Below are 20,300 nucleotides of genomic sequence, written 5' to 3'. Positions count from 1 at the left end.
TGCTCCCATTTCTCCCCTCGGCTTCCTAATTCTTGACCTCACAGCTCCTCCTTCCCTACCACCATCTTCCTCTGCTGACCGCTTACACCAAAATGTCTTCCCTCCCTCCATGCTAACCTCAGGGTTCTGTCAGGATGAACCAGAGGATGGTCCTGCTCAGTGACCTCCTCCACAGCCTGAGAGAGGGCACAGAGCCCTGACAGCTGCAGGTTTGTGTCCAAGCTGGATATCTGCACGGTGGCCACGACCGCTGCCACATGCTGATCCAGGATGCTGCGTGGACCAGGCCCCCGCAAGCTTCTGGCCATCTCTGAAATTGGTGAGGGAAAGGCAGTGGCTTAAAAGAAATTGTGGCACCTCCAAGTTGGAAATCTCTAAAGCTCAAGCTAAGCGTCAGTTATTGTACTGACATTTTAATACACGTTTCGTGCTAGATCTTGCATTTAAGGCCTTTCCAGTTCTGTGTGAGGAATTTAATGGTCAAACAATGAAGATGAAGATAACCCTGAAAACTGGAGACTCTTTTTCTGGGGATATTGAAGGAAGGGTGCAGTTGCAGAGGTCAAGGTCAAAGGAAGATTGGAGGCATGCTTCCAAGCATTTCCCATGCAGATGTGACCTTTCTCCATGGTTTTCCCTCTACCCTGTCAGCCCACTTCTATGGGGACCATAGTTGTTCCAACTTTGACTCACCACTGGCTGCCTCCTTCATCTCGGGGGACAGAGCCATCCCCTCAGTCACGAGCAGCTGGTTAAACAGCTGGGAGTCACTCTGTGCCATGGGGGGCTCAGTCTTTCCCTTGGAAGGCTCTGCCTTAGGGGGCTCAGCCTTTGCTCTGGGACATTCAGTCTCTTCCTCTGAGAAGTTGGTCTCCGACTTGGACTCCTCTTCTGGATCTGGGGTACAGGAGTGACTTTGTGAAGCAGACAAGCTGCTTAGTTCATCAGGTATCAGCCCATACTTGGTGTAGATCTGGGAGTTGAGCAGGTCGCTGAGAGTGGTGCCCTCAAACCGATTACTGAGAACTTGCAGCAGACCTTCAGCCATCTCTACAGGCACGGAGATGTCACCTAGAGCCTTTTCACTCAGGGCCTGTCAACAGGGATGAGCAGACACCAAGGTCTCAGGAACAGGGAGGATGGCCACCTCCCACCATGCCATGCACACATTCCATGTACTAGCCCCTCACAGCATTTGTCTCTTCTCCCAGTAGGACCCCTCAATCTGTAACTTCCAGCTCCAGCCTCCTGCTAAGAAGTCCCGTATCCAGAACTCCATAGGGAGAATCCTCTCTCTAACGCCACTACAACACCCTCACCCCGCCCCCTGGCCCCCCAACCACGGTATCTCAGGCTTGTAATACCTCGTTCAGGTTCTCCCGAAGATTCTGGAAAATTGGCTGCTGCTCACATACATCCAACTTCTTGATGAAGAAGAGCAGCTCCCACCACTCAGCCTGGGTCAGGTATCCTAATTCCTCCTTCTTCTGAGGTTCAGGCTGGAGGTATGGCAAGGAGTAGAGCCCATCTGCAGGTTTCCAGTCCCAGGAGGGAAATGCTAAGGATACAAGCATGGGGTTTCAGCATCGACCTGGACTGGTGTGGATATCTGAATCTCTGGGGTAGCGCCCGGTCAGGCGTGTTTCATCCCAGTCACTGCTCCTCTGTTTAGAAACATGTTGTATGTGTTCCCTCCAAAGCTCACCTGTGCCCAACACAGAAGCCCCTCTCCCCTTTGTATCCCCAGAAGCTTCCTCAGGGCCCAGGATCTCCAGCATGTGCCAGTGCACCCAGTAGGTACGGCCCGTCGACTGCCAGAAGACCTGGCATGGAGGGAGGAAGAAAGGGGAAAGAATAATAGAGAGGGCTCAGCCCTCCACACCCTGGACTATGCAGGCCTTACAAGGACATGGTTGGGACCAAACCTGGATCACAGAGCCCAGGATGCACACCCCGCCTCTCATCTTCACCCGAACACTGATGACGCCTGCTCCAATGTCCCCTCCTAGTCAACTCCAGGGCTCGGGGGTGGAGGGGTCTCTGGATATACTAGTTCTGTTTCCTGGGTGTGAGTATCTCCTTGATCTCACAGCCCACCAGATCATCTCAGTCCCCCAAGTGGCACACCTTTTACCATTCCAACTCCCTTGGGGGTTTTCTCCTTGTCAGAGCCCCCTGAATGGCAAACCCACCTATGCCTGACCAAAAAAAGCCCCCGGAAGAAACCCCGCCCCACCGCACGGGCTCACCTGCACAGGGGGCACACCATTGTTGCTCTGCCGGAACTCGCCCTCGTCTCTGGCACTGATCTCCTCATAATCATCCAGCATCCGCACTCTCATCCCTGGCTGCAGCGTCTGCTGCACGTACTCACCATAGCCACTGCGGCTAGAGAATTCAGAGCGCTGGCGGAAGGCCCGCCCTGTCCGTCTTGGGGTGGCAGTGATGGTGGGGAGCAAAAGGCTGGGGCCTGAAATGCAGGGCTGAAAGATGGACCGAGTAGGCCGAGGCGGCGACGTGCCATGTTCGCTGAGGTTCCGGGCCCAACCCAAGCTCCGCACCAGCTCTGAGATGAGGCTGCCCACAGCCATACTGAACTCCAGCTCCCTCTGGCTCCGGCTTTTCTCCCGGCCCGGCTCCTCCCTTGGGAACCGGGAGCCTTGGTCTCCAGCCCCTGGTTCTGGGCTGTTATTCAGCTGATCCAGCAGGGAAGTGACACATAGGTAGCGTTTCACCAGGGAGAAGAGCAGTTTTCCTGGAATCTGTAGGACACAGTCCTCAGTGTAGGTTCATCCTCTCCCAGCTTCAGCCCCTCTCTCTTTTCCCCTGAATATCATCCTCCACAGAAGAATATAAGGGCCTCAACCCCAGACCTGTAGTTTTCAAACTGATTTATGTCAGAAACACATCAGAATGTCTTAGAAACACAGATTCCTGGGTTCTAGCTCACAAATTCTCAGTGAGGAGGGGGCACGAACCTCCATTTAACCAGGTGGCTCTGGTGCTGATGCACAGTCCTGAACCACATTTTTGGAAATGATGCCCTACACCTTGCACACATTTCCCCCACAGCTGCCAGAGTACCTGCGGCAGATGAATGCCCTCAAAGGCCATGCAGTGTTCCTCAGAGGACGTGGTCTCTGCAAACAGCTCCAGCAAAGTGTAGCGGCTGTCAAAATCCATGTGCTGCTCGATGCCATCTTGCTGGCTCAGTGACAGAAGGACGTGAGCCCGACTCCCTGTAATCCACACCCAATCCAAATCCTCTAGCAATCTCAATACTTTCCCCTGCCTTTCTCAGACTCTCTCTGTCCTGCCTCTGAGGCTTTCCAGCTTCTTTGTGAGTGAGATCGGGTAAGCTATACACACATATACACTTCGCTGAGTAACTTGATACATATAACTGATACATGTATTGCATGCTGTACAACTTAGCTTACTGTTACATACTATCTTGCATTTTTTGAAAAATGCAACCAGTAAATCCCAACCTACGATTTAAAAAGACAAACAAACCTACCTCATTCTCTTCTCTGCTACTGTACTGAGAATGGACAAATAAACCGGGTACTACCATTTTATGTTTATATACCTGCAATAGTTTCTTAACCTACTGTTTTGCCTTTGTAATGAATTGATAGTCACAAAAAATACTAGATGTTCTTACAGGGCTGGGAAATCCTTCCTCATCCTGATCTTACTCCTCATGGCCCCACTTTCTCCAATGTTTTCCTTCTTTCCCGGGCTGACTCTTACCAGCATCGTGGGCTGCCAGGGCCTGCAGCATCTTGCCTGCACTCCGACGGATCTGAGGTTCAGGGTTGCACAACATGTGCATGAGCAGGTCCAGGGCTCCCGTCTCCCTGAAGACCCCAGTGAGGGGCCCGATGCTGGCGTAGGCACTGAGCACGTGGATGGTGTGTAGTACAGCAGCCGTGAGGCTTGAAGTCCCACCTTCTGCCAGCTGCCTGGCAGCCCTGTGCACCAGCGCCCGTACATCAGCCTCCATCTCTCCCATGGCCACGTCATCCATGCCTCCTGGATCTCGGGGAAAGCTGCCTGAACCCCCTGCTGGCTCATGCTGAGGTCCCTTAGACAGTGCCCGCTCACCTAACAGCATTGGGCAGTTGGCATAGACCTCGGGAGCTGACAGCCACATGAGGATGTGCTCTGCCTTGCCCTCTTCCACACCCACTCTGCTCACTTCCCCACACTTCAGGACACTCCATCGGATCAGGTATTCAGGACGCCCATCGTGCCCAGGCCGCTGTCGAATGAGTTCTTCAGGATATGCCTGCAGCCGGGGCCCCAAGGGTACCATGATGTCCCCAGTGCGCCGTTCCCCCACCATCCTGACCTCCTGGGACACAAGGAGAAAGATACAGGAAGTATGGGGAAGGGAAAAAAACGACTTGGAGGGGGTAAAATCTGGAGACTCAGATAGGATGGGTGGTGATGTGTAGGGTGCATGGTGGAAGTTAGAGGCCAAAGAAGAAAGGCCAAGAATAGGAAGGACACGTTTTGAGATTTAAGAGTATGAGATTGGACCAAAAACAGAGAGGATGAAATGAAAGGGTTTAAGAAATGGAAGAGAGGGCCTCCCTGGTGGCGCAGTGGTTAAATCTCAGCACTATCAAGCCTAAGCCACTGTGGCATGAAGCTGACCCACATGGCGTAGCAGACCTCCCCTGTGTCGCTTGCTGCTCCTCTCAGCAGTGTATTTCAGTAGATCTGCCTGTTTTGCTCCGCACTCTGTCTCTGGTAAATTCTCTCACCACCACCCCCCATACCTCTGGCCTAGCCCCCAGTTTTTGCATGCATAAATAAAATAAATCTAAAAAAAAAAAGAAATGGAAGAGACAGGACTTAAAGGATGACATGCATGAGCAGGGAGGACAGCAACAGGAGATAGTGGGGTCAGAACAAGTGAGGAAAGTCAGGTTAAGAAGGGCAGGATAGGGACTGCAAATGACAAGGTAAAGCAACTGGAATGTGGACATAAACGGTCGTGGCAGATATGGAAACCAGAGATGAAAGAGACTGGGCTATGGGCCCCCAATTCCAGATGAGTGGATGGAAAAATTGAGAACTATGAAAAGAGAAGTGGCCTGCGGATAGAAAAAATTATGGCAGAAAAAGACCAGGCCCCCATACTGCAGTTATTCTGTATGTATGGTGAGGAGCTAAGTCAGGTACATGTAGATCAAGGCCGTAATCATACAACTGATGGGCAAGGAACGAGGTCAGGAGAGGGTGGAGATATCAGAAAGGCAATATAGCGCAGATTTCAGAGTCGCAAACACGTGACTCTGAATTCCGGCTCTTTCATTTACTATGTCTTAGTTTTGGACAAATTACTTAACCTCTGAGCTTCAGTTTCCTCCTGCTAGATGGTAATAATACCCACCCTCATAAAGTTGTAAAACTTAATTAAGTTGGTATAGGTAAAGCATTTATAACAGCATATAGCTCAGAGTACACATAAACATAATCTATATTATTCTTAGATGAAGGGAAGAGCAGATTCAGATAAATGGAAAGTGATTAAGCCCAAAGATTATAAATGGGAACAGGGTGATGGCTAAGCAAATGATCAGGAAAAAAAAAGGCATGGGTGATATGAAGTCCTGTGGGGGCAACAGGGAATGGTGGGGTAAGAACTGGGAGGTAAACCCAGATGAAGAAATGGTGAGCAGGGCAGGCGTCACGTTGGGGTGCAGACATAGATGAGAGCAGGAGAAGGGGAAATACAGGAGATGTGGACCTCCATGAGGGTAGGGACCCGGTGAGCATGAGGGGATGCCTGGCGAAGGAGGACTCCTGAGCAGGCTGGAGAAGTAAAACCATCTGACAGGCCTACGGAGGGAAGGTAAGGCGGGCCTAGGAAACGAGCAATAAGCGAAGATGTGGGGGTGAGATGTGGACTCTGGGAGGAGGCGGCAGGCAGGAAGGTGCAGACAGCGAGGTCAGGCCCAAGCTTGCAGAGCAGCCCAGTGCGGGGCGAGGTCAGTAAGGCAGTGGAAACGGGTTTGGGGGGTTGGGCGAGGATTGGGGGGTGCGGTCCGGGGACGCTGTCAGGACCGATTTTATCTCAGAGAGCAAGACGTGGCTCTTCAGTCCCCCAGAGTGGGGAAGGGCCCGGGGAGGGGTCGGGGCAGGGACCGGGTGGGCGCAGGACTCTCCTCTCACCTCCCCACCGCCCGGCGTGGCCGCGGCAACCCAGCGGCCGGTCCCGCCGTCCTGGCCCCGCCTCCTCCGCAGCTCCCTTCCGAGTCACACGGCGAGAGCGCGCACCACCCGGCGTCTACGGGTCCCGCCGCGGCCCACAGCCGAGCGCGACGCAACAGCTCGGCCGTGGAGCATGCGCAGACGCCGCAGGCCGCCGCGGGGGCGGGGCGGGGCGTGGGCGTGGCGGGGGCGGCCGGGGACCACGGATCGTCGCGGTCCCCCAGCTTCTCGCCCTGCCGCAGCAGGCGGCCTCTTCCATCTTCCAATCGATTTTCAGTACAGGTGCCTTCCTCATCCCGGGGGAACCCCCGTAACCACACTCCCGGCTAGGGGACTGTCTTTTGAGCTTTTTAAGTCACGTGCCCACGACTTTCCCAAACCCTTCAGCATTGCTTCGGATTGGCCGACACATTTCCTCACCGCCCCCCCCCACCATGATGCTTCAATGAGTTCAACAAGCCAAAGCACACCTTTGTTAGCGTTCTTTCCGCAAGCAGCCAGGCAGCAACTTTTGGAGGTTTGATTAGTTTTAGAAGTTTGATTCGTGTTACCCACACCTCGCTTCCTATATAGAAAAATGAAGGCAAAGACCCCACAGTCTGTGCACAAAAATGATACATTTATTGAAAGAGTATTTTTTTTTTAATACAAAAAAGAAGCTCTGTACATAGGACTGTGACCATGTCCACTATTCCTGGGTCAGCATCCCAGGGGAAGTAGAAACCACTGACATACACACCCCACATTCACACACATTCATTCGGGCACACACACATACATACACACCCCCCAGAGCCACCGAGGAAGGGAAACACCAAGGGTCGCCGCACATATAAATGCCACCTTATCCCTGACGAATGCCATGTTCTCCCAAGGCCATGCTCACACAACACACATTATAAGCACTTTGCCTGATTCACTCACAGGGTCTGTCTTTTGTGGGAAGGAGAGGAGGAATTCATCAAGGTCTCCTCCCCAGGGTGGGGGAGCGGGGAGTGAGTGAGTGATGGTGGAGTGAAACAAGAGCAGAGAAAAGGGCCTGGGCAGTTACAGACCTGAGTCCCAAGCTCCCCTACTCTCTGGCCCCTGATTTGCCATGCCCCAGCCTTGTAAGCCACCCATAAGCCCCAGCTATGTCCAGGAGAAAGCCCAGAAAGGTGACTTCCATCTTGGCACCCCAAATCGGGGCAAGACAGCAATGGGTTTAGAGGTTAGGGGGTTCTCAAACATGTAGGCAAATCATCCCCTTAATAATTAGGCTGTGCATAAAAACTTCCCCCACCCCTTCACCTAATCACAGAAGCAGGCTTGTTCCTACTGTAGGCAGTCATAAGGGGTTTATAAAACTCCACCCCAAGTGTTGCCCAGTTCTGAAAAAGCTCCCTTTCTGGATATAGGTGGTGAAGGTAGGCTCTGACACAGGGTAAAAGACCCTCCCCCTATGCTGGCCCACCCTCAAAGTCTACCCCAAAGAGGGCAGAAGGGGGTGGGGCACGGCCCCTGTACAAATTACATAAATACTGAGGTTACACTTAGAAAAATAAAGTCATTTTCTTCAAGGCTTTTTGTCTTAATTTAAAAAAGTTACAGTAGCTGCTCACTCCCTGGGAGAGCTGCCCATTACTGGCTCCCCTATCTCTGCACTCAGCCCAAGAGCTGCTCCCATTTCTTCTGACCCCCATTCTGACCTCTCACCCCCTCCCAGATCCCACCCTGCTCACTGCAACTTGGGCCCCAGGCAGCTGCAGGCCTGAGGGAGCACAAGGCTGCAATGCCCTTACATGTGGCACAAATGAAGTCAGTTGCCTCTATCTGACACCCTCCCCCCTCCCCCACATTTGGTCTCCCTCTTCCCTCTCCCTAGCAACAGCCCTAAAGGGCAAAAAGAGGCCCAGAGCGGAGGCTCACCCTCCCCACCCCGTTGGGGCATGGCCTGAGGGCCCCTCCCCCGGTTTTCTCCTGGAAACAATCCAGGACCGGGCAATCCCAGAATCTCCCCCCCCACACTGGTGGGCCCCAAGCTCTTGGGGTGGCTCTTCCCCCCAGAGGCCCAGCCAGTTCTGGGGAGCCCCAGGGCTCCCCAGGGAAGGGGAGCTTGGGTGGGGAGGGGGACGAGAAAAACGCCATAAAAAAAAGTTAAATATTTTAAAAATATATATTTATAGATTTGTTTTCACTTTGTCTCCTCAAATAAAAAGTTCAAAATCAACTTTAAGTAAAGCAGCTGGGAGGAGGGGGGAAGACAGGAGGAGAAGGGAACAGTGGTGGTTCCCTCCAACCCAGGAGCCCCTGGAGGTCTGAGGAGAGAGGCAAGGCGAGGCAGGGCGGATGGCCTGCTCTGCACACAGGCCCGGCTCTCCAGAGCTGCAGGGGCCGCGGGCAGCGGCATGAGGGAAGAAGCCCATCTCCCCAGCTGGCTCCCTGAGGGGCAGGGGTAGGGGTCTTTTGACCCAGCCTGTGGCAGACATAGTACTGACCTGGGGTCAGCAAGGAGGCTGGGGAGAGGACCCCAACTGCTTCCTCAGGGGGGAGGGGGGACGCGGTGCCTAGTCCCACAGAGGCCTGTGTGTGGGAAGGTGGGGCACGGTCCCGTTGGGTAAGCTAATACTCATGGCAAACATGGAGTCAAGCCGGCAAGGGGAATCTTGAGAGGGGAGGACAGCCTCACCATCAACAGAAATGGGAGGTGGAGCCGGAAAGAGGGGAGGATGAGGGAGGGCCGGGTGGAGGGCAGGCTGGCCCATTTCTTTGGCTGGAGTGAGAGGGCTCAGTCCTGTGGCTGCCCACTCCTCCTCCCTGCCTCCCTCCTGCGGCCCGTCAACATGTGTATAAAGAAAACGTGAAAAGGCAACAATAAATAAGTGGTGCCGTCCCTTGGGCCATCTGCCCAGGGCGGCAGGGCGGATCAGTCACTCTTGGTGCTGTGGGCGGCATCCAGATTCACCACCTGTAACTCGGTGAGGTTGCTGCTGCTCCCAGCCTGCTGCCCTATCACAGCCATCTGGAGGGAAGAGAGTACATAAGGAAGGGGAGGGTCAGCTCAGGCTCCCCACTGCTTGCCTGCCTGCCCACCACAGCCCTAACCAGGAAAACAGGCCTCCTGCCTTTGACAGACCGGCAGCACGGTGCTGGTAAGTCTCACCGTGCTCAATTCCTAAGGCCAAGATAAAGAAATGGCTGGTTGGCTGGGATGGGTGAAAATTGCCTCTACTTACCTGGTGAAGCTGAACTGCAGAAACAGGGATTTGCACTGTCCCAGATGGAGCTGTCAGGAACACCTGGGGGACACCACCTGCATTGGAAAACCAGGAGATACATCATTTGCTCAAGTGAAACTTCCAGATATTGGAGGGATAATGATAAAAGCATAGACCAGGTAGAGTCTCATATATGTCAAAGGGGTATGTCCAAATGTGTCAAAATATGCAAGTGGGGGGGCCTCCCCGGTGGTGCAGTGGTTGAGCGCTGGGCTGCAAAGCTGCCTGCAGCCTCTGCAGCGCTGGTTCAATCCCCCGCCGGCCAGCGAGGGTCCCACATGGCGCGAGAGACCTCTCCTGCCGCGCCCACTGCTTCCCTCAGCAATGTATTTCGTCAGTCTGTCTGTTCTGCTCCCCGCTCTGGCTCTGGTGAATTCTCTCACCCTTCTGTGCTTCTGACTATACCCAGTGCTTGTATAAATAAATAAATTTTTAAAAGAAAATTATGCAAATGGGTGTCAATGTTCATATGTGCATGAGTGTCCAAGTGGATAAGCATGATACCAGAGTGTGTGTATTTATGTGTAGGTGTGCTTGTGGGCATCTGAGTTTGTGTATGTGTGTGTGTAAGTGTGCACATCGGGGGGGGGGGGGATGTAAGTGTATGTCATTAAGGGAGGAGATGGTCTTCTTTTCCTCAATCCCACTCTCCCCACCCTGCCCCCCCCCCACTCACCTTGCTCCTGGACCTGGCTGTGGGACACCTGCATGGTGGATGGCGCCTGGGAGAAGGCATTGAGCACGGTGAGACTACCATCAGCCAGGCCCGAGGTGGGAGCGTACATCACTGCATGGGGGCTAGGGTACATCATGTGGCCGCCCACAGTTGTGGGCACGGATGACGTCATGATGGTGGCGGGCAATGTCACTGGCAAACACAGACATTCATCAGGGAGGTCAGCATTGGTCCCTACCGATCTCCCCCACCCCACCCCAGGAATTCCACACCTCTTGCCACTTCCCAGGTTAGAAGTTAGACAAGACTTAAGAAAAACCTGACTTTTTTCTTGACCACAATAGCCCCAACCTTTTACCGTATCCTGTCACATTATGCTACTCACTGTTTGAGTACTATTTGTGAGCACTCCTGTGAGTAGCACTATTTGTGCTCAGCTGAGCACTCTAATTTAAGGCCCTTGCCACCCTAAGGAAATTAAGATACTCCCATTTTAGGGGCTCCATGGTCCCCTTTTTTGTTATCACTCCCTCCTCTTCCTAAATGTGTGCCTAACACATTCATCTTGTAAACAAGTACTTCTCAAATGTTTATGTGCATGCAGTCACCTGGGGATCTTGTTAAAATGCAGATTCTGTTTTAGGAGATTGGGATGAAGCTTAAGAATCTGCATTTCTGGCGATAGCTTGATAGTGCTGTCTTTAACTCCTGTGCCACCAGGGAGGCCCAAGAGTCTGCACTTCTGATCTTCTTCCTGTGAGCCTTAGGTAATCTCCAAAAAGGTTCACTACTTACTGGCCCCTGAAAACCCCACAATGCAATGCAAATCAAGAGGTTCAAATCTTTGTGTTCATTTTAAGAAAATTCATGAAGCCGCCCAGGCTGTCAAGGGCGTGCATATCCAAAAAGCCACCCAGAATCTGAGGGACATTACTCTCTGGAAGCCATGCGTGCCATCCATTGTTACAGTGGCGGGTGGAGTTGGTAGGTGTGTTCAGGCCAAACAGTGGGGCTGGATGCGGGACCAGTGTCTCAAAAAGGTGCTGAATTTTTACTGCACATGCTTAAAAATGCAAAGAGTAATGCTGAACTGAGGGTTCAGATATAGTTTCTCGGGTCATTGAGCACATCCAGGTAAACAAAACCCCAAGATGTGGCACAGGACCTCCAGAGATTGTGGTCAGGTCACCCTCTGGGCTCCCCCTCCCCACTTCAGATGACCGCACTGAAAAAGAATAGACTGATCCTAAACCAGACGAGGAGGCGGCACAGAAGAAAAGGATATCTCAGAAGACACCAAAGCAACAAAAATTTATAGCCCTGGAATTAACTGAGTGTAAAATAAATGCAAAAATAAAAACAAAACAAAAACATAACATCCTGCATTCTATCAAGTCCCCAGGTGATTGCTGTTGCTCCCTGCCCATAGGTCACACTTTGTGTAACAGGTTATAAATAACCAGAACTTAAAAGTAATTTCATTGTAAAAAGGGTCTCATCATTTCTGAAATGATACCCGAGGGGAATTAAGTCTACTCAAAACCTAGGACATCCTCCCACAGGAGACAATTGCTCTATAAATCCTTCCTGGTAATTAAGCAAATGTATGTTTTTTGGAAAGTAACTTCTCCTTTCTGGACCTCAGACTTCTCATCTAAATGAGAGGGTGCCTTCAAAGATTCCTTCCTAGTTTCTTCCTGGAATTCATAGCCATACTGCAGGGCCTGATTCAAAACCCAGCCACCCTCACCTGATTTTCCCATAAGGATTAGGATTAAGTCAAAAGCCTCAGTCTCACATTAAGAAATTCTCTGACCTTAGTTATAGGATACTGTTGGGCACCTGCTGCTAGGCCTCTTGAGGGAGGCAGGGCAGGGAGATGACAGAGTTTCAAGCTATACCTGTCCCGCTGGAGGAGGTCTGCGTGAGGTCTGTGCTGCTGTCACGAGAGGGAGACGCTTGCTGTGGGGCCTGGTGCACCTGAATGGCCTGCACTGGGACCTGCTGGGCCACTGTCCCTCCTATGAGACATAGAGACTTGTTCATTCTCTGTTATTTCTGGCCACCTGCAACAAGCACCTTCAAACATGCCCAGGGACTGGCACACTGGTCCCCAACTTGTACTCCTTATCTTTCCTTAGGCGCAAGAGACCCTTCAGGTCCTAAATCTTTGTGTCCCAAGGCTCCACACTCTACTCTTGTCCTCCCCTCCTCCCTCACCCCCAGCCCTTGACTCTGCTCTCTTCAGTTGACACAGGAGCTGGTAGCAAACCATCAAGGACATGATGGGCACCCCAGTTAATGTAGGGACGTGACAGAATACTACTGTCTCTGTGGCAATGGGGGCACAGGGATGGACAAGCTAGATAAGACAAGGACAGTGGGGGCCCCAGTGGAGAGGTACATGCCTACCAACGGGACAGAAGAGGCTCCCCTCAAATTCTGGCCCCTGTCATACTCCTTCTGATCTGAGGAAGAGGTTCTCCCTGTGCCAGCCCTAAACCCACTCTTTAGCAGGCTCAATGTGTCCTTTGTGACTCACCAGGCATGAGGGTGAAGCTGGTAGGCAATTGCATGAGGCCACCAGAAGAGACAGGGCCACTGCCTGTACTCTTAAGCACAGTCCCATTGGCACTGCTGACAGCACTGGGGCTGACACTAGCAGACACTGGTGCCAAGTAGTTGGTGATGGGGAAGGAGGCGCCGCTGCTGACTTGCATTGTGGTTGAGGTGCTGGGTGCTGTCTGGATGGTGGAGGTGGTACCCGGCAGGTTGGTGACGGTGAACGCTGGTTTCAGTGTGTCCTACACCCAGAGTAAAGATGGAGCAGTGAGCTTCTACCAGGTCCCATCCCTACAGAAGCTTCATGTGAATTGACAGCCCAGACCAGAACCAGTAAGTTGGGGTTCAAATCCCAGTTGTGCCATTTACTTGCTGCTAGACACTTAGGCAAGTTATTGAGCTCCTGGGCTTCAGTTTCCTGTCTATAAAAGGAAAATAACACCCATCCCACTGGTGTTGTAAAGATTAAATAGACCAACAAAAGCAAAGCATTCAGGAGCATGTCTGGCACATAAAAAGGCAATATAAGTAGTTGCTGCTCACATGATAATGATATCATCATCATAATTCCTTGAGTTCTCTGTCCCATTGGGTTGTGGTCATCACATTGGCTGGGAGAGTCTGTTCCCAGTACTGGCAATGACCATCTGTGTGACCCTGGGAATACGACTTTCTCTATCTAAGCCTCAGTTTTCCTCTTTGGTAAATATCAGTGGGCTGGTCTCCTATATCCTCTTTAAAAGGGATCTTCCAGCTCTGATTTGCCAGACTTTTGAAACAAAGTTTTTCAGGGAACTTAGGGTTTGATAGATCTTGGGAGGTTGGCAGTAAAGCACTTTATCCCAACAAAAACTTAAGATTTAAACTACAAAATGAATTTATTCGTTCAAGAAAATTTTCTGGAAATAAATGAACCTTATTGCTAAGAATTTGAAAATTATTAAAGATGACATGCCACTGAAGGGAGGGCAGACTGTCCCCTCAGGGAGCCTTTGTTCTTAGAAGGGTAAGGAGGAAGCCTTGAGACCAGATGAGAACTGTGGGGACTCGAGGTTGGGGTTGGGTCAGCGCTAAATGTTTGCTAAGCTGTCGCACTTGAAAACCCTGATTGGCGGAGGCGTTGCTAAGGCAAACAGTGCCGCTTCCTCCGATTGGTCAGTTAGTGAAGGGCCACCCGGAAGGTGGAGCTCCCCAGTCGAGCAAGGGAGGAAGCCCCGCCCCTTCCCCTTACCGGGAAAAGGAAGGGGGAGGCGTAACTAGGGCCGGCTTCCCTAACAGCTGAATACACTCCCTAACGTGCCCGGCCCGGACTTCCTGAAGAGGTAGGCAGCTGGCTGGTAAGGTAGCTTCCATCAGTCAGTACGCCAGCCCGCAGTGCTGGGTTCCCAGGACCCTGGAACCCATGAATGCCCCTTCCTACTCCCCTGAGACCCAGCCTGCCGGGAGGGCCGGGCTAAGCTACGCCCCCGCCCCCATGGGGAGACAGCTGGCGGGAGGAATGCAAGGGCCCTGCCAGGCAGGCGGGCTCCGAGCAGGAGGCCGGCGGGGAGCCGGAGCCGGCCTTATATGGGCACGGAGGCCGCCCGCTTATCTAGGGGGCCGGCCTCCTGTCAGGATAGCGAGGATGGACACCTGTCCAGTAGGAAGAAGAGCACTAACCCAGCTCCACTCCACATCATTGGGCACTTATCCACCTGTTTTGGGAGAGGGTGAGAGGGAACCCCCCCTCTGCCAATCAAACCCCTCCTGTTACTTCCCCTCAGAGAGTCGACCCAAACACACCTTGGTCTCCCCACTGCTGTCCGACTCCGACACCTGGTATGTGAGGTCTGTTTCTTCAAAGCCTGTGGCACTCATTCTCTGGTCTGTGGTGGGGTCTGAGCGGGGTGGAGAGTCTGGCGAGTTGAGGCAGGTCTGAATCAGTGCCTTGCCAGTCTCACTGGTGATCATGGGCTGCAGTTTGCGAGTGGCAAAGGTATACACATGGCCTGTTTCACTGGCCACCAGCAACAGCACCTGTGTTCCTGTCAGCGTGGACAGTTCATAGGCCTGGGGATAGGTGGGGAGGAGATGGGTAGGTCAGCAAAACTTTTGATCTCAACCTTCCTTGGGAAGTAGGAAAGAGAGGAAGTACACTGTTTCTCAAGCCCCCACTCCCACAATGACCTTCCCCTCCAGTTACTCTTTGGGGTGGGGGTCCTATCAGGATATCTGCAGGTAAGCTAGAGAGCAGCAAAACTATCCATGCTTCTCCTTTGAGGTGCAACCCCACTGACCTGTGGACACCCCAAACAGTCATGGCCCCCTGATGACATGGTGACAGCCTCAGGAGGAACGGGGCTCAGGTAGCTGAAGCCTTAGGGAAGATGGCTCCCACGCCCTCCTCACAGTCTCAGGGACCAAGATGACCTGGATACTACGCTGGAAGTCATGCAGACATTAGCAATAAGGGGCCATCTGAGCTCTAACCTGTCCCATGTTTCTTCCCAGAAATGGCACAGGCCCTGACCTGTTGTCATGTTTGTCCTTCTGCCCTATAATACTGTGCTACCTCTTTTTTTTTTTCTTTCTTTCTTTGTCTTGATACAAGTGTCTGGTGTGATGGGAGATGGAGTAGATCAGCAGCAGGTACTCCCCTGTCATGAGCCCAGGAAGGGGACCTTCAAGGATGGACCCACAGATAGCATCCTCACTCCCAATAAAGTTCCATGACCCCCCTTTGGAAGCAGTCTGGCTTCTATATGGGACAGACATAAACACCAGCCAATTTTCCAGGGTTCTAGTTTCTGGTTTCCCAGTTCCTCAGCTTCTATTCCATATCATCTATGCCAGCCAATGCCTTGGGCCCACCAACCACCATTCCTTTCCTCAACTTTTCACTGGATAATTGGCTATAAGAGGAGGAATATCTAGGCACCTCACTTAGCAGCCCTCCCTGACTTCTCCCCAAACTCCACACACAGATTCTCCCTAGAAAATCCACTTGTCCCAAGTCCAGATGGTTCTGAAGCCTGTCCTGTAAGGAGTGTGCGGGTTTCCAGTGGATGCCATGGAAGACCTGGGGACTTGGTGGAGACGACATCTGTTCCCCTGACCTGTTTGCTCCCTTACCTTGGGAGCTCCTGAGTCCCAATTTGGTCCCCAGTCCTGTCTGCCTCGCAGCCGGCACTACTATAGTGGAGCCCACCTTCCTCCTACACATGCTCGCTCATTGTTATACAGCTCCAGCCTCCTCACCTCCACACCGTCTCTTCTGCTCCCAGCCCTTCTGGCGCCCTCCCCGCAACACCAGAGGCTCTGGACCGCTGACCTCCGCGTCCCATTAGCTACCTCCAGGGCAGCCTCGCATTCCCGCTCCTTGCCCCTTCACGCTGCCCTGCCGGGGCCCAGTTCCTCTCCCGCGCCCGTCACTCCCACCTCCGCGCCTTTTCCCTCCTCGCCGGACCTTGCCGGCATCTCCCCTCTCCCCACATTTTCCGGGCGGCCCCTCCCCTCGCACCCTCCGGGGGTAACAGCCTTCCCCTCCCACACACCTCCCGCGGACCGGCCGCCTCTCGCCTCCGCCTCGGCTCTGCCTCCCGCCCGGGTCCCCCAGCGCGTCCCCACCCTCCAGGTCTCCCGCGGCCGCCCGCCGCCCGGCCCGGTACCTTCTTCATGATGCCCGTCTTCCTCTTGCTGAAGGTCGTGTACCGCCGCAGCTTGTTGTCGATGAACTCCATCTTGATCTTCACGCGGCCCCGCGTCTTCTTGCCCGGCTTGGCCCCGCTCACCGCGCCGCTCACCGGCCCGTAGCCCCCCGCGGCCGCCGCCGACGCCTCGGGCCCGCCGACCACCACGCCGAGCTCCATCTCGCTGAGGCTCCGCTTCAGGCCGCGCCGCTCCGCGCCCAGCTCTTCCTCCTCGCCCGACTCCGACTCCCCCTCGCTGCCGCTGTAGAGGGCCCCGCGGTGGGCGCCGGGGTGGTTGTCGCCGCGGCTGCAGCCTCCCGCTCGAGGCGGCCCGGCCCGAGCCCCGCGCCGTTCCCGGGGACCCGGCCCCCGTTAGCCCCGCGAGTCCCGCCGCCGCCGCCCGGCCGCCCCGTCGGGGTCCGGTTCAGGCCGCCCCCCAGGGCCGAGCCCCGGCCCAGCGCCGCCGCGGCCCCAGCTTGGCTCGGTAACATGGCGCTCGGTGCAGGAGGACGGGCGGCCAGTCAGCGAGGAACCGGGGCCGCCGCCGCCGCCATGGGCTTCCCGGCGCAACCCGGCGCGCCTGCTGCTGCGAGTGCCGCTGCCGACGCCGCCGCCGTCGCCGCGAACCCGGGGCCCCTGCACGCCCGGGCCGACCTGGGCCCTCACTTTGCTGCCCCTGGGGCCCGGGTTGCCCCAGGCCGCGCGGAGCGCCCCTGTCCGTGTGCGAGGGCGGCGCGCCCGGCGGCCGTCAGCGTCCCCCGGGGGCAGGGGCTGCTGGCCGCGGCCGAGACGGCGGGTGGAGGGGGCCGGGACCACGCGCTGGCGGCGGAGGGATCCCCCGACCCTTCCCCCCATATAAAGAGATACAATGTTTCCTTTTATGGCGAGGCCGCTCCTTATATGGTGAGCCCCAGCGCCCCCGCCCCATTGGTCCGCGGTTCCGGCACCTCCGCTCCCTATTGGCCCGCAGGGGGCGCTCATTTGCATAAACATGCCGAACTCGCTGCTGTCATCGCGCGTCAGACGGCGACTCCGAAGGAGGAGGAGCTGACGTCTCTTAAAGGAACAGGAGAGGAGGTGCCAGCTCCGCCCCGCCGGCCGGAGAATGGTGGAGAGAGCTGGGAGGGGCCCGCGGAGAGGAAGCCCGGGAGGGGACCGGGGCGCGGACTCGCGGAGGAGAGGGGACGGCGCCGGGAGCCGGCTCTGGAGGGGCTGGGGGCAGACGCTGGCAGCCCCTGGGGAGCTGGTGCGAGTCGCGGGGAAGGATAAACCAGCACCCAGATGCCAAGGGCGCGCAGGCATTAGCGCCCCCCGCGCGCCTCCGCGAGGGAGCGAAGTTATCGGGCAGGGAGAAGTTTGGGCGCCCCACGTCTAGACGCGTCGCGCCCCCGCCGCCGAGCGCCGGCCCGCCCCCCTCCCCCCCTCCCCCCGACTTCCTCTCCCTTTCCCTCTCTTTTCAAGACGCCGTCACTTTCCCACCAGCGCGGCTCCCCGGCCCGCATTCATCACTCCCGGCACCAGAGAGGAGGGGACGTCCTCGCCAGACGTGCGTGTGCAAAAGACCGGGAAAGACTGCGGGCCTCCCGGTTCCGGAGGGAGGGGGCGGGGGGAGCTCAATGAGGACTTCCAGCTGCGGGCTGGGCTGGGGGAGGAGGTGTTCCCGCAGATAAAGCTCACCCCACGGCTATGCAAAGGCCTGGGGCCAAGTGTCTGCACAGAAAGTTAGCGAGCGCGCGCGCTCACACACACACACACACATACACACACCCTTCTCTGAAAAGCCGGGGAAAGCTCCCGTAGGAGGGGGAGAAGATTAGAACTGGGGTACTGCAGAGCCCAGGTTCACAATGAGTGTGGATCTTGGGCTTTGCTGCAATCATTCAAATTTGGAATGTACCTGTAAACAATTGTTTGACCTCTCCAAACCGTATTCATTGTTGGTACCCATGCCGTGAAGTTCGTGATACACATTTTTTAAAGCCATAAAGACTGAAGCATAGAGTTAATAGAGATAATCACCTCATCTCTAGGTAAGTATAATGTTTAAGGGGGCAGGAAAAAATGATTCCTGTGTTAAACTTTTTAAAGATTTATCTATTTATGCATACAAGAGCTGGGACACAGGCCAGAGACGGGGTGTGTGTGTGTGTGTGTGTGTGTGTGTGTGTGAGAGAGAGAGAGAGGATTCACCAGAGACAGTGGGGAGCAGAACAGGCAGACTGACCAAAGTACACTGCTGAGGGGAACAGCCAGTGAGTCAGGAGCGGTCTGCTGCCCATGTGGGTTGCTCCCTGGCCACCTGGGGATCCAACTCATGCTGCAGAGGCTGAGCATAGCTTCACAGGGCTGTGCTTAACCCCTTGTGCCACCAGGGAGGCCGCGTTAAACTTTTTTAGTGAAGATTAAATAAAGCAGTTGGGTGTGACCCTTTAGTTGTACTGGTAACGAAATCAATTTCGTATACTGCAACCAATATTTAAAGTAATAAATTAATGGGTATCACCAAAAGCAAGGGTAAATAGTTGTAAGGGCCGGACTGGCCACAGTGCAGGTTTTCTGATCCCATGCAGACCGGGTAAAGGAGGAGTCAGAGTCCTCAGTAGTTTTGCAGGTTTTTTATTTGGGGTTCACCAGGCATATGGCAGGCAGGGGTGCTGGCAGGCCTCCCAGCCCCCAGCAAGTCTTCACTCTATCTGGGCTCTCTGGCGTTCGTTCTGCTGCTTCTCGGCTTCTCTTTCGGCTTCTGCTTCGGCTTCTGCTGCTGCTGCTACTGCTGCTGCTGCTGCTGGCGTCCCCCCCACCCGGTGACGCCGCCCTTAAAAGCACAGTCTCACCCCGGGTGAATCCCATCTACCTATGCCCACACCCTACTCCAGGTGCCCACCATCAGGCATGCATTCAGGACAAGGATCCATCATCTATCCTGATGGCGGAAGGGCAGAAAAGCCTGATATTTTCTTTACCCTACAATAGTATTGCATAAGACTTGTTATTTTTAGATTGACCCATATACAACCACCACTTTACAGGTCAAGAGGGTAGGATATTGTAGATTTCATAATGATTCCATGCATATGTTTACTAGATGACAATGTCAACTACATTTTCTTACTGTGACTCACAATCCAAAAACAGTTTGTTCTGAGATTTCTAAGATAGTGTATACACACTGGGCATCAAGCCCCTTATATATGGGAGTTAAAAGCCCTCCTACTCCCCAATACCCAATTTTTTTGAAGATTTTATTTATTTTTGCATAGAACAACTGGGGTGTAGGCCAGAGGTGCGAGGGCCAGGGTCACCAGAGACAGAGTGAGGAGCAGAACAGGTGGATTTACTGAAACACACTACTAAGGGAAGCAACAGGTGAGAGGAAAGGTCTTCTGCACCATGTGTGTGTCAGCTCCTTGGCTGGGAGTTGAACTCAGGTGATGGAGGTCATAGCGCTGAGATTTAATCCCTTGGCCACCAGGGAGGCCCTCCTAACTTACTCTACACAACAGGCAGTTAAATGTATGTAACACATGAGCTGAAGAGGAAGAACAGGTCAAATGGATAAATAGGTTCCAGAAGGACTTTGTGGGCCACAAATGGTATCTGGGAATATGGTTTGTCTGCAGCACAGACTTACCACCACAGCCTGGGGTTTCATTCTGAAGACTTCCATTTGAGACCCCAAGTTTAGACACGGGGTAAGAGTCCTCAGCAGTGACACCTCAGAGAACTGCTCTCTGCCACAACCACAGGGCAGGGTGACCAGGATGAGCACAATTCTCAGCATTCCTTCACATAGAGAATAGGCTGCCCTCTCTCCAATTTCACCCTATTCCTAGCACCAGTGTTAGTACCACAGATCCTTCCCCTGGCTTAGGATAGCTTCATATTCAGTTACTTGTCACCACAGGGTAG

General features: G+C 54.1%; 2 protein-coding genes and 1 long non-coding RNA gene across 6 annotated transcripts in view; 1 reads left to right on the top strand and 2 right to left on the bottom strand.

The window, feature by feature from the left end:
- CUL9 (cullin 9) overlaps nt 1–6,219 on the bottom strand; it is a 33,997-nt gene extending 27,778 nt beyond the window's left edge. For 2 of the 3 annotated variants that reach the window (XM_037519755.2, XM_037519756.2), the window contains exons 1-7: nt 3,757–6,181; nt 3,085–3,239; nt 2,250–2,762; nt 1,706–1,823; nt 1,365–1,558; nt 694–1,093; nt 118–310 (exon numbers count right to left, since the gene is read on the bottom strand). In XM_037519755.2, the coding sequence (XP_037375652.1) occupies nt 118–310; nt 694–1,093; nt 1,365–1,558; nt 1,706–1,823; nt 2,250–2,762; nt 3,085–3,239; nt 3,757–4,351 (2,168 nt within the window). In that variant the 5' untranslated portion in view covers nt 4,352–6,181. The other variant, XM_037519754.2, reaches the window with a different exon arrangement.
- Nucleotides 6,220–6,826: 607 nt separating this feature from the next.
- Nucleotides 6,827–16,897, bottom strand: SRF (serum response factor). Its single transcript, XM_037519753.2, is given in 8 exon segments — nt 6,827–9,229; nt 9,444–9,520; nt 10,162–10,353; nt 12,063–12,182; nt 12,704–12,965; nt 14,506–14,772; nt 16,371–16,669; nt 16,672–16,897. Coding segments are annotated over 8 exon segments (1,524 nt in total). The 5' UTR covers nt 16,883–16,897; the 3' UTR covers nt 6,827–9,133.
- LOC129146458 (uncharacterized) lies at nt 13,904–15,475 on the top strand. 2 transcript variants are annotated; one of them, XR_008553219.1, is made up of 3 exons: nt 13,904–14,045; nt 14,487–14,541; nt 15,314–15,475. It is a non-coding gene; the product is annotated as an uncharacterized LOC129146458 (long non-coding RNA). The 2 variants fall into 2 exon arrangements; XR_008553218.1 differs by lacking the exon at nt 15,314–15,475 and adding an exon at nt 14,984–15,023.
- Nucleotides 16,898–20,300: the final 3,403 nt, after the last annotated feature.

Source organism: Talpa occidentalis, unplaced genomic scaffold (genome assembly GCF_014898055.3).
Source record: "Talpa occidentalis isolate TD23 unplaced genomic scaffold, MPIMG_talOcc4v2.1 talOcc4.2, whole genome shotgun sequence".
NCBI lineage: Eukaryota > Metazoa > Chordata > Mammalia > Eulipotyphla > Talpidae > Talpa > Talpa occidentalis.
The sequence above is the reverse complement of the archived record's forward strand: the minus strand, read 5'-3'. Positions and strand labels throughout refer to the sequence as shown.